General features: G+C 42.6%; 1 protein-coding gene across 5 annotated transcripts in view; it reads right to left on the bottom strand.

Moving 5' to 3' along the window:
- DYNC1I1 (dynein cytoplasmic 1 intermediate chain 1) overlaps positions 1-14,046 on the bottom strand; it is a 379,676-nt gene that overhangs the window by 170,598 nt on the left and 195,032 nt on the right. For all 5 annotated transcript variants that reach the window (XM_066584515.1, XM_066584520.1, XM_066584516.1 and 2 more), the window contains one exon: positions 12,641-12,766. In XM_066584515.1, coding sequence (XP_066440612.1) covers positions 12,641-12,766 — 126 coding nt within the window. The remainder of the gene's footprint in view (positions 1-12,640; positions 12,767-14,046) is intronic.

Here is a 14,046-nt window from a genome sequence, read left to right as displayed (position 1 = left end):
ACATCTGAACATGACGCTGACCTGGCAAGTCTAGAACTTTCTTCCACCCACAGTCTGAGGGGTCCGGAGTGATGAATGAGAGTATAAACATCACAGTGATGGCCCCTTCCGCCTGTGTACAGAACGTGTAGATGGATTCTGCCCTGATTCTTCACATGCCAACACAGATACGAGGCGTGGAAGCCACGAGAAAACATCCCGGGAGAAGGAAGGAAGTCATACTTTGTGGTGCAGAAGACGTGGGCTGCTGACTTAACCAACATTTTCCATGTACTTTTTGTATATGAAAACAGAAATTGGGATGATGTCATTGAAATTGTGGCAAGACAGCGGAAGGGGGCGGAGCATTACTGGGAATAATGCTGCCAGAGTTCTTTGGTTTTTCCTTATTGCAGTTTATTCTTAAGCCGGGCTGGCCCTGAACATCAGGGTAAATGTAGGGCGCCTTGGTCAAAGGGGCTGTCATTGTTTACAGAAGGAAATGAACCATAAAAATCAGTGGAATGTATAAGAAAACAATATGAATGTGAAGGAAATGGAGGTTACATCTCCAGGCAAGGAGTGGGTTTGCAAAAAGACTTTTTTTTAAAAAAAAAAAGGAGAATTCCCTGTATTTTTAACTCTATGCTATTTTTGTGCTTAGCTCAGACAATTGTTAGCGGTGGCAAGTGTCCATTGGGCGTTCTTTAAGCAGTGAATTGTCCTCAGTTTGCGTCACGACTGTAGCAGTCCTCTGCGTCATACGACATATTATCCAAGGAATGGCTACAGCAGTAACTCAAAAGCACAATGGACGGGTTTAGGAAGGTTTACTGCCAAAAACCTCAGGACATTTCACTGGTCAAAGGGGTATTCTGGAGATGGCAAAGTTTTCAAAACTTCCCTAATGTTTCAACTTATTGCCATTATACTAAAAATTCATCTAAATCATCAAACTGAACTCCAGGACCTTTTTGTTGTCGTCCTGCGCCATTGCTGCTTCCCGGCCAGCTTCCAAATCGTTATTTAACCCCTGCCCGGTCCATGACGTACTGGTACGTCATGGGAGGCGAGTACTTAGCGCAAAATGACGTACCGGTACGTCATCGGGATAGCGCAAGATCATTACTGACCTCGCGCTATCCCGCAGCGGGAGTCGGCTGTCAGTAACAGCCGGCGTCCCGCTGTTAACCCCTTCCCTGCCGCGATCTAAGTAGATCGCGGCAGGGAAAGAGTTCCCTGTGAACGCGAGAGCCCGGCCTGTCACCATGGCAACAGGATGCCAGACACTGGCGTCCTATATTGCCAATGCCTATGATCGCTGTATAAGCGATAAGGCATGGCAGAGCAGTAGCTCTGCCATGCCTTATCACAGCGATCATAGGCAGAGTGCTGCAAGTCCCTCAGAGGGACTCAAATAGTGTAAAAAAAGAAAATAAATATGTAAAAAAAAGAAAAATGTAAAAAAACCCCACTTTTTTATGCTTTTTCTAATATTCGCATAAAAAAGGGTAAAAAAAAATTAAAACCCCACATATTGGGTATTGACGCTTCCGTAACAACGAGTACAAAAAGTTGAACATGCTTTTTATTTTGTACGGCAAAAAGCGTTAAAAAATAAAGCTAAAAATCAGAGGCAAAATGCTAATTTTTAGCATTTTGCCTCCCAAAAAATGCAATAAAAGTGATCAAAAAAGCCGTACATTCCCCAAAATGGTACCAATAAAAACTACAGCTCGTCTCACAAAAAATAAGCCCTTATAGAGCTCTGTACATAGAAAAATAAAAAAGTTACAGGACTTTGAATGCAGCTATAGAGAAAAAAAAAAGATTTCCAAAAATTTAGTGTGTCATTTATGCTGCATTATTAACGCTGTAAAAAAAAAAAAAAAAAAAAAAGCTATGGCAGAATTGATGCGTTTTCTCTCCCTGTTATCATAAAAAAAATAATAAAAGTTTTATGATATAGTCTATGTACCCAAAAGTGGCACCGATAAAAACTACAGTTCGCCACGCAAAAAAACAAGCCCTTATACGGCCGCGTCCACGGAAAAATAAAAAAGTTATGGCTTTTAAAAAATGGAGATGGAAAAATACCAAAAATCGCTTGGTCCTCAATGCCAAAATAGGCCGTGTCATTAAGGGGTTAAAATGGCCAACAGGCAATGGAAAAACTACATCTCCCACAATGCTTCATTGCAAGTTACTAACGAGTGTGCATTCTTAAATGAACAAACTGTAATAAGTTGTCATTACAGAATTTGAAGGCACTGAGCATGCCTGACCAGTAAAACAGCGGAACATACAGGTCATTAGCACTGGAGAACTAAGCTGGGGATGGGGGACGATCATGGGTAAAACAATGCCTCTGCAGCTTTGTAAAACAAGTCATAATATTATAATGCTAAATTACGTTATGAGCTTCTGATTCATTTAACTTCACTTTAATAGGCGGAATACCTGAAGTCTGTGTGCAGCAGGAAAATCTGACTTTTCAGATTGCCGTGCGTGTGCTCCTCCATAGAAGTCTATGGGAGAATGCACGCACTGCCATCTGGTATTCTGCAAATTCAAAGTGAAAGTTATATGCCTCATAAGGCCAAAACTTTATGGTGCTGTTTAGAGCTGACAGTTCCCTTAAGGATAAAGGAATGGAAGAGAACAATGTTAAGATGACAATTATGCAATCAGTTACCTTTAAATAGGTTGGCACTAACTACGGCTAACTTCATCTTAGGAGTAATAACATTTTGTGTGCATTATGTGATAACAGCAATACCTGAAGAACAATATCAGTAAGGTTTTGTGAAGATCAGTCCTATTGCACAGAAATATAGATCACATAAAAGATAACCCCTAAAGAAGAACTGTGTGCTAGCACTCTACTACTACAAGCATGGTCTATCGGAAACTCAAAGTGCAGAAAACCACTCTCTCTGCTATTTAAGGTTCATGGAATAGTCCTGGTACTTCACTCCAACTTTACTTTCTGTAACAGGCCTGTTTTATATTCCTGTCAGAGCTCACACCTAGTCAAACTACTAATGATGACCTGTATGTCTGTGCGTGAGTGGGTTTGTGAGTGACTTACATGCTCTGCCCCTGATCATGTGATGGTGACATCATCAAAGGTCCTTCAATCCCAATGAGAGTTACATGCTTTGCCCCTTATCCTATGATGGTGACATCATCACAGGTTCTGTATGCACATGGCTGCTGTCCGGCTAGGTGTTCGTTAGTATTCCATAGCAACTGAGGCTGCAGGGGGTTTGTAGTCCACCTGTATTCTGCACAAGGATGCAGGACCTTTAATGATGTCCCTGTCATGTGATCAGGGGAAGAGCATGTAAGTCATTCACTTGGGATGAGTGTCACCATCATGTGATCAGGGGCGGGGCATGATGGTGACATTATCACAGATCCTTCATCTCCAGTGCTGTGCTGCTTCTGGTCCTTCTTGTATGTGATTAACAATGTATGTAGCAGTGCTGTGTGTGTGACATGCATGTAGCAGATCTGTGTGTTATGTGCACGTAGAGAGGAGCTTCTTCCTGACTTCAAAATAGGCATGTTTAAACTGGTTTCCACGTGACCTATTCGCTGTCAACTGTTTTGGGTGACATAAAGGGCTGACAGAATCTCCTTAAAGCAACCTATAGTATGTAAAAATGTGTAATGTGGCAAAGTAAGTACTATATAATGGGGGGAGGGGGGTCATTGTAACAAGTTTGGACACTGCAGATTATCTTCTTTAATACCCTTGTAACATAATGCAGAGCTTCATGGACCATTCTCTACACTTACAAGACGTCTTCTGAACGTTCCCGGATGCTCTTTTTACTTAACATATGTCATTAGTTCTTAATGATGGTAATTAGATTGTGCAGGGTACATCATGTCAAGAATACTGTAGATCTCTGAGTCACGGATATAGATGTCAGGAGTCGATGTGCTTTTCCACAGAGAAGCGGTCATTATCTACAAATGCATGAGTCACTTACCCTCCCCGCCAGCTTGGTAAGCTAGTGTTATATAGCAGTGAACTGCTTGCACCTTTAGAGCCGTAACTTAACGTTTCTGGACCCCAATGCAAAATCAGTAACAGGGTCCCTCAACTACCATGTGCACTGTATAATACTGATGTATCAAAAGAACCAGATCCTGAGTGGAACTAGCTGCTGTTCATATATGGGATACATGCTTTTGGTGTCATTTTAAGGTTAAAATTAGAGATGAGCGAGCATACTCGCTAAGGGCAATTACTCGAGCAAGCATTGTCCTTAGCGAGTACCTGCCCGCTCGGAAGAAAAGATTCGGGTGCCGGCGGGGGGCAGGGAGCGGCGGGGGAGAGCGTGGGGGAATGGAGGGGAGATCTCTCACTCTCTTCCCCGCGCTCCCCCCTGCTCACTTCCGCAACTCACCGCTCACCCGCGCCGACACCCGAATCTTTTCTTCCGAGCGGGCAGGTACTCGCTAAGGACAATACTCGCTCGAGTAATTGCCCTTAGCGAGTATGCTCGCTCATCTCTAGTTAAAATGCTTGGATTAAAATTACACCAAAAGCATGTTTGTACCCCTTATGAAACCAGAGCTATAGCTGTTTCAAATGGGGTCTGGAATATGGAATTTACAGCTCTCCACTTTCAGAGAGAGGAAGAGGGAGGGGAGACCAGCAGCAGGGATTTGTGATGCTCCTATATATTTCCCTGTCACAAGGGAGGGGACATGGATTTATATTCATGTTATCACCCCTCCATCAATCAGATATTACATTTGCTCTCTGATTGTCACATATTTGGGGTTTTTTTTCCCCGAAAACTTGCTCACCTAATCACTCTTCTACACAGTTTAACCCTGCAGATGCTGCAGTCATTGCTGACCATGGTATCTAAACATTTTTACAGAAAAAAACTTTGTTTCCTTTTCTTGTAATGGAATCTCCACTGATCAGGCAATTACTCCCTATCCTGTTTTTAGGGATATACTAAAAGGGGTACTGTGGAGACAGGGCAAAATTTTCAAAATTCCCATGCACTTTAAAGGCAGTCAGAATCATCCGTCCCAATTCCCAATGACTGTGATGAAATGGGCCTGATACCGACATGGCCCAATAAATTCCACAAATTACTCATCATTAGTTGAACAGAACTGAACAGAACCACCAAGCACAGGCCTTCTCCAAGGAAAAATTGTATAGATACAGCCTTAAAATATTCGCATTTTGGAAGAAGGTGGAGGAGGAAACATGGCGGAAGAAGGAGAGCAGTAGCAGTTCCACCACCACGACCAGCAACAGCACATTGAGAGCTCTGTTCAACATATTTATCAATGACCTGATAAAGGGGATGCACAGCAAAATATCAATATTTGCAGATGACACAAAATTATACAATATAATTAATGCAACGGAGGACAATGTGCGGCTACAAACGGACCTGGATAAGCTGGGGGCTTGGGCAGAAAAATGGCAAATGAAGTTCAATGTTGAAAAATGTAAGATTATGCACATGGGCAGGAGAAACGGATGTCACCAATATACACTAAATGGGGTACCACTAGGGAAAAGTGATATGGAAAAGGACCTAGGGGTACTAGTGGATAATAGACTAAACTGGAGTAACCAATGCCAGTCAGCTGCTGTAAAGGCAAATAAAGTCTTGGAGTGCATTAAAAGAGGTATAGGGGCGAAGGACGAGAACATTATCCTTCCATTATATAAGGCACTTGTCAGGCCTCACATGGAATACTGCGTACAATTCTGGACACCGGTGCTCAGGAAAGATGTCACAGTGCTTGAGGGGGTTCAAAGAAGGGCAACTAAACTAATACATAGAATGACGGGACTGGAATACCCAGAGAGGCTATCCAAATTGGGACTATTTACTCTAGAAGAAAGAAGGTTAAGAGGGGACCAAATAGCCATGTATAAGTACATGAGGGGACAGCACATGGATCTCTCCCGCGATCTGTTTACACCCAGGACCACAACGGTAACAAGAGGACATCCGCTACGATTAGAGGAAAGTAGGTTTCATCACCAACACAGAAAGGGGTTCTTTACTGTAAGAGCAGTTAGACTGTGGAACTCTCTACCGGAGGAAGTGGTGATGGCAAAATCCATAGAGGAGTTTAAAAGGGGACTTGATGTCTTTCTGGAGAAGAAGGATATTACAGGATATAAATATTAGGTTAAGTGTCAATCCTGGTATATAGGCAGGTAGGAACTATTAGGGGTTGATCCAGGGAACAGTCTGATTGCCATTAGGGAGTCGGGAAGGAATTTTTCCCCCAAAAGGGCTAATTGGCTTCTGTTCTTGGGTTTTTTTGCCTTCCTCTGGATCAACAACACAGGAGGATAGACAGGCTGGACTAGATGGACATTGTCTTCATTCGGCCTTACATACTATGTTACTATGTAAGTGTCTTTCTGGTGGAAACATGAGAATTGTAACTCTGTATTTCCATATTGACATATTTTTCATTAGGGGGAAGTAGGAGGAGGAAACATGGCAGAGGCAGGGGAAGGAGAGCACTACCATCGCCACCAGCAGCAACAACAGCACTTTGGAGGCACAATGTGGTCTTTAATACAAATCTATACTTATATGTGAGTAAAATTACCAGTGTGCTAACTAATCAGTGGAATCTGCCATGGGAGTTCAGAAGTCTAGTGAAATCCATGCCTGGGTCATTTTTAAAAACGTCAGGCGATCCACATTGTCTGTGTACAGGCGGATGTATCTGTCAGTTATCACACCCCCAGCTGTGCTGAACACCCTTTCTGATAGCGCACTGGCACCAGGGCAGGCTGGCACCTCTAAAGCATGTTGTGCAAGCTCTGGCCAATCATCCAACTTACACACTCAGAAGTCAAAGGGGCAAATGCCATGTCTGAGTACATCCACGTGGGAGCTGACATAGTCTTGGACCATCAAAGATAAGTATTGCCTATGACTGTGAGTCCTACTCTGTGCTTTTGCTGCAGGCTGTGACAGACTGAAAAAACTATGCCCCACCCCTGTTAGACTTCTCCTGCCACCAGTGGTGGTGCTGTTGCAGCGGCTTCCTGCGCATCCGCCATGAGTCACAGAGCTGCAATCCATTGCGAATGCAACCTCGCAGCTATGCGAAAATGCTCTACTTAAGCTGCATAACAGTCTGTCCCGATACTGCTGCAATTTGAGGTCGCTCTCCAATGCCAGAATGAGATTTGTCATTTTGGCACTGTAGTGGGGATCAAGGAAGGTGGCAACCCATTAATGATCTGATGTTTTCATGTGGGCTGTGCGATGGTCCTTCTGCAAGCACTGTGGCATAAAAGTACTTATTTACCTCAAAGTGCTAAGGGTGATGGCCTACATTCCAAGTCAGAAGTGAGCAGCAACTAACAAACAGATGGATTGGCCGTGCTGGTGGTGATGCTAGTGAACTTTTACCTTGGCCTCCACATTCCCCGGACCTGATGCCTTGTGGTTTTGTATCTCTGGGGGAGTGTTAGAGTCTACATGCCACCTTTTGCAGCCATCTGTGTATGGCAAGAACTTAACTACAGGCCCCATGTGTTTCGAGTGACAAAGGGTGCTCATATTGATCTGATGTGTAAAACATTTTTGATGTTGTGCAACAAAACCTTTTGAGTTTCTGTTTACATTGATATCAGATTTATGCATCTGAGTGTTATTAAATGGCTGATGAGTGTTTCAAATTAGCGAGATCATTTGTAATAATCCTCCCTGTATGTTATCTGTGATTTTACATGGGAATGCAAGTAATCCGCATGCATAGACTATGTCCAGTCCAGACATTCCTCTATGAGCCTAAAAGGCAGGGCCCTTGATTGATACATTTTACCTGCACTAATACATTGTAACAAACTACCAGGGCAACATAGAAATTTGTGCTGTTGATGTGCTTAGCTCACAGATGATTGTCTAGACTTGATACAATTGTTACAAACCCTCAATTGTGAGACATATCAAGTCTGTAGAGACTTTTATCTCTTTCATTTAAACAAGAATATTCCTATTCACTGACAGCAAGCAGAAATCCTAAAAATGGTGAGATTTTGAAGCAGTATGTATATTAGAATATTACAGGATTTTTTATTGTACTATACGGTCTATTTACATGAAGGTGGAAAACTCCTTTAAGAAGCTGGCAGGGTGGTGGGCATTTCAGCTGAACACATTACAAGGAAGGTGTCAATGACCTTGGATGAGGGGTGCCCTGCCAACTTAATTAAGGAACACCTGTAACTAATCTCTTTTGACTGCAACTAACGCAAGGCAAACAGGCTTCAATTACCTAAATCTTCACCTTTTGGCAAAGCAACCTATATTACCGAAAAAAAAAATACTATAAAAAGTGATGAAATGTAAAATCTCGGTGCAGCGCCAAACAAACCACACAAGTGAGTCAGCCTTCTTGTCATTAAGAAAACACCCATAATTCTTCAGCAAGGCTCATGGCAAAAATGTAATCCCATTTCTGCTATGTTCTCAGCTGGATCTCAACACCTACTATGCGCTTAGAAGGCTTTCACAGAATCTCAGGTTCTCGCTCCACTGGTTTTCACTAATATCCTCAGACTGGCTCATGAATATACTACATATAAGCTTTATATGTTACAGTGGGGAAGGGGCTAAATATAAGTGAAGGATTTATGGAGGTCCCAATCCCCTTCTTACCTCAATCAATCATAGGGCAGCCATATAAGTGAAGGCATCTAGTTGGTGAGACTTCTGCATTACTTATAAAAGTTATTTGCCACCTTAAAGGGGTTTTCTCACCATATTCTTCATCTGTAAAGCAGCCTTGGCACATCCCAAAATGTGGGGTAACTGGGGATACACATGCACACCTCCACTCCGATCACTTCACTGGGACCACCGAAGATAGCTGAATGCTTGAACTCGGCTATCTCAGCTGGAGTTTTAGCAGTGGGGCTGGATTGCCCTAAAAAAGCATGGGGTCACCAAAGAGGGTCCTATTACTATCGGTACATCGGGACACGGAGGAGATCTTGCTACTAAGAGGGGGTACAGAAGAGATCACTATTACTATTTGGGGACATAGAGGGGGTTGCTTTTACTATTTGTGGACAGAAAAGAGGTCGTATTACTGAGTGGGACCACAAAGAGGTCACCATAGTTTGGCTGGGAACGTCCAGTATGTGTTTTCACCCTAAGGGGTCTTTCACACAGGCATAGGCGTTTTTACGTGTGCCCGCTGGTGCCGTAAAAACGTGTGAATGGGTGCACAAAACTGCCGTTTCTGCGCCCATTCAGACGGCCGGGTGCGGCGCAGATACTGTCGGGCGTGGGAAGACAGTTCAGCTCTGCTAAACTACCTTCCCCTTTTCCGCCCCCTTGCCGCTTCTCGGCAAGGGGAGAGGGTGTGACAGGGGCGGGAGCCAGTGTGCTAAGCTCCCAGCCCGTCTCCGCCCTTTGCCGGCTTTTTGTAATGGGAGGGGGCGGGACAGGGCGGGAACATAGCAACTAGCTAGTTGCTAAGCTACCGCCCCGCCCTTTCCTAGTGCAAACAGTGGCAAGAGGTGGAGAGGAGAGAAGGAAGAGGGAGTTTATCAGTCACGCTGCTAAACTCCCTCCCACCTCCCTTCTTCGGCCGCTGTCATTGGCTCCCATAGGAGTCTATGCATTGGCCAATGTATTCCGGACAGAAAAATAGTTCCAGGACTATCTTTTCTAGCCGGCATAAAAGCGCCCGGGCGAAATGCGCTGTTTTGACTGATATACTTGAAAAAGTTGCTGTACTGCGACGAAACGCGTCGTATACGTATCTTAGATTAAAGATCCTAGACTAATCTTCTGTTCTTTCCGGTTGGATTTGTTTCGTTGGAGCGCTGGGCCTTTTTTCTTGTTTCATTCTATATATTTTGACTGGCCAAGTGCTTTTACGCGGTGGGAAAATTGCCCGTCTGATCTGATGCATTGAAATCCAATGCATCAGATGGTAGCGTATATTGGCCGGCCGTGAAAATGGCAGCCGATATACACTTCGTTGTGCTCCGCTGGTAGAGCCGCCATCTAACCAAAAGCCGTCCCTGCAGTCGCTTGGTTTTTAGGCGAGTAACTCCTCTCACCTTGTCGAGTCCCATGTTTACACAAGCCAACGGTTGCAAATAATCACTCTTTTGAGAGTGTAAAGCCACCCCAAGTCTTTAGTGATTGATTTTAAAGAAGTCTATAATAACCATAATTCAGGCTATCACAGCTGAGATGGCATCTGCAGAGTATCAATTCAACAGCATCCAGGGTCACAATGGTAGAAGTGTGGCAAACATCACATTGACACTGGTATCACTGTAAATACAGAGTTGACGGCGCCATCGAAGGGCCAAGTTGCGGTTGATAAAAGCCCCTGGGCAAAAACAGACCATGACCCTTTATCACAGTCACATTAAGAGTCCAAGCCTCTTCCATCCTGTAACCCGGGCTAATTGGGACTTCATGGAAAAGACACGATTACGTAATTGTATTGTTTAAGCCTTTTGTGGAAAAATGGGAGCATGATTCTCCCAATCCAGGAGGGATTAAAACAATCGGTTTGGAGGCCCCCTTGGCCCCTGAAGATGCTGGAGCACCGGCTCCTTGTGCCCTCTCTACTATCTAGATAATCCAACCCTGACTACATGGCTTGTGCTGTTACTATAAGTTAGTCACTTGTTTAATTTTTCTATATATCATTTTTATATAGTAACAAGGGGCTATAAAAAAGCAAAGAAAAAAAAATCACAGCTGTCATGAAGACGGCGCGGCGGTGGGCAGACGTCATCCCACAGTGTAGAAGTCAGATTTTATCATGAACGTCGTGTGATAGACAGACGGAATAGGAATGATGTAGTGCATATGAGTGGGCAGAGGGAGGCTCGGAAAATGTACTCGTAATCCACAGGCCTCCAGTTACTATGGCAACCAACAGCAACTTCACTCGGGAGGTGTCCCAAACAGGAAAGCAAAGAAAGAACCTCTACAGACTGCATGTTTAGATGGTTAAAATACAAGATGTCCACAGAAATACCTCTCCGGGGGGCAAAAGAGATCTTTCTAGTTTTGCACGAGGGGATGTTTGTACGTGGGGCTGTTTGTTCCAGCGCTAAAATAACCAAAGAGACTTAATTTAAAACAAATTAGCATAAAAAAAAATAATGACTGTAAAGGATAGAGACAAAATGCAGTCGAATAGCACCGGAAGGGGCACATGTCTTGGGAACATAACATCCAGAGTATTTGTCTCTGCTGCATCCCACATAACATATATTCTGTTTCACGGACACTTGAATGCCGATATGCATAGAAGTACACCAACATGTTCATGCCGATAAGATGGGAACAACCTGGTTTGTGACCCCCTACCTGTGCTGCTGGTCTGCCTAAAGTGGTGAACAAAAGTCACAATCTTCGTATGAATCCGCCTATGTGTGATTGGAAAACTTGTGAAATCTACCTGCGGCACCTTGTGTGCTGCTCCCCATAAAGGGTTACTATTTCACAGTATAGTGCATTTGTAGATGAGATTTTAAATGCCAAAAATGAATAAATTCACTGTTATGTTATCTTTAATTAATCTATCTATCTCATATCTATCTCATATCTATCTATCCATCTCATATTTATCTCATATCTAACTATCTATATCATATCTATCTATCAATCTCATATCTATCTAATATATCTCTATCTAATAACTATCTAGCTATCTGATATTTATCTCATATCTAATTTCTATCTATCTAGCTCATATCTATCTAATATATCTCTATCTAATATCTATCTACCGGTATCCATCTCATGTTTATCTCATATCTAACTATCTATATCATATCTATCTATCTATCTATCTATCTATCTATCTATCTATCTATCTATCTCATATATATCTAATATATCTCTATCTAATATCTATCTAGCTAGCTCATATTTATCTCATATCTAATTTCTATCTATCTATCTATCTATCAATCTATCTATCTCATAGCTATCTATCTATCTCATATCTATCTATCTATCTATCTATCTATCTATCTATCTATCTATCTATCTATCTATCTATCTATCAATCTATCTCATATCTATCAATCAATCTCATATCTATCTAATATATCTCTAATATCTATCTAGCTATCTCATATTTATCTCATATCTAATTTCTATCTATCTATCTATCAATCTATCTATCTCATATCTATCTATCTCATATCTATCTATCTATCAATCAATCTATCTCATATCTATCTATCAATCAATCTATCTCATATCTATCTATCAATCAATCTATCTCATATCTATCTATCAATCAATCAATCTATCTCATATCTATCTATCAATCAATCTATCTATCTATCTATCTATCTATCTATCTATCTATCTATCTATCTCATATCTATCTATCTATCTATCTATCTATCTATCTATCTATCTATCTATCTATCTATCTATCTCATATCTATCTATCTCATATCTATCTATCTATCTATCTATCTATCTATCTATCTATCTATCTATCTCATATCTATCTATCTATCTATCTATCTATCTATCTATCTATCTATCTATCTATCTATCTATCTATCTATCTATCTATCTATCTATCTATCTATCGTGAATGTTCATCCATTAATCATGACACAATCTGGCCTTACCTGACAATGGAATACATATTCTGGAGTGGTTTTCTTGAACTTCATGTTCCATACTAAGGCAACTCCATCAGGTTCATGAGGGGCATCTTCATTATTATTATAAGATGCGACCATTAGTTCTGGATACTGAAACACAGATTTATAAGAGGTTTAACATTTATTCTGACCCTGAGGGCGCCTACCCACTTGCGTTGCCAATTTTCGCGCGTGAAAAACATGGCGTTTTTGCGCGTTTTTTGCGGCGTTTTTTGCAGCCCTCCATTGACAATCATGGGTGCATTAAGAGAAAAATAAGGACACATATGCAACTGACAGTTCCTATGTGAAAAAACCTCACGAAACGGAAAAAAAAACCCAGATGGATAAGAACACATTCTATACTAATTGCTCTTGAGAAAAAACGCAAAACATCACAGGAAAAAAAAATCGCAAGTGGGTAGGCGCCCTAAGGCTGCATTCACACGAACGTATATCGGCTCGGTTTTCACGCCGAGCCGATATACGGTGTCCTCATCTGCAGGGGAGGGATGGAAGAGCCAGGAGCAGGAACTGAGCTTCCACCCCCTCTCTGCCTCCTCTCCGCCCCTCTGCACTATTTGCAATGAAAGGAGGCGGGACGGGGCAAGGCTAAGTTCCGAGAATTAGCCCCGCCCCATCCCACCTCTCCCCATTGCAAATAGTGCAGAGGGGCAGAGAGGAGGCGGGAGCTCAGTTCCTGCTCCTGGCTCTTCCATCCTCCCCCTCCCCTGCAGATGAGGACGACGTATATCGGCTCGGCGTGAAAACCGAGCCGATATACGTTCGTGTGAATGCAGCCCATGGTATAAAGTGAGCCATATACATGTTAGACGGATGAGAGACAAGGAACATTTAATTCTAGGCCACAGTGGTCAGCATTGCAGCTCTGGGGTTCAGGGTTCAAATCCAACCAAGTGCAACATCTGCATGGAGTTCGTATGTTCTCCCTGTGTTTGCCTGAGTTTTCTCTGGGTAATCTGGTTTTCTCCCACACTTCAAAAATGTACTAATAGGTAATTGTAGAATGTGAGCTCCAATGGAAACGGAGCTCAAATGAGGATAATCTGTGTATAGCACTGTGAAATTAGTATGTGGTTGATAAACCATCCACGGGTTAAGTCATTGATAGCTGATCGGCAGGGATTTGCAGCCTGGGACAGCAGTCGATCAGCTATTCACAGGGCTTGGGAGCTCTGATACCTGTGGATGGACGCTACGATGAATTGCTGTGGTTTAGAAAGCCTAAAAAGATCCAATGTGCTAGTAGAGTGGCAATAAAAGTGGCTATTTATTGTAGATAGTACTGTACTGAGCAATAAGTAGAATGCTCTGTACATTGGCCCAGCATGGTGTTGAAGTGAATTAGAGGTGTGTCTGCAATACTATGC

The sequence above is a fragment of the Eleutherodactylus coqui genome, chromosome 12 (genome assembly GCF_035609145.1).
Source record: "Eleutherodactylus coqui strain aEleCoq1 chromosome 12, aEleCoq1.hap1, whole genome shotgun sequence".
Classification (NCBI taxonomy): Eukaryota; Metazoa; Chordata; class Amphibia; order Anura; family Eleutherodactylidae; genus Eleutherodactylus; species Eleutherodactylus coqui.
Note: the sequence above shows the minus strand (reverse complement) of the source record. Positions and strands in the feature narration are given on the sequence as shown.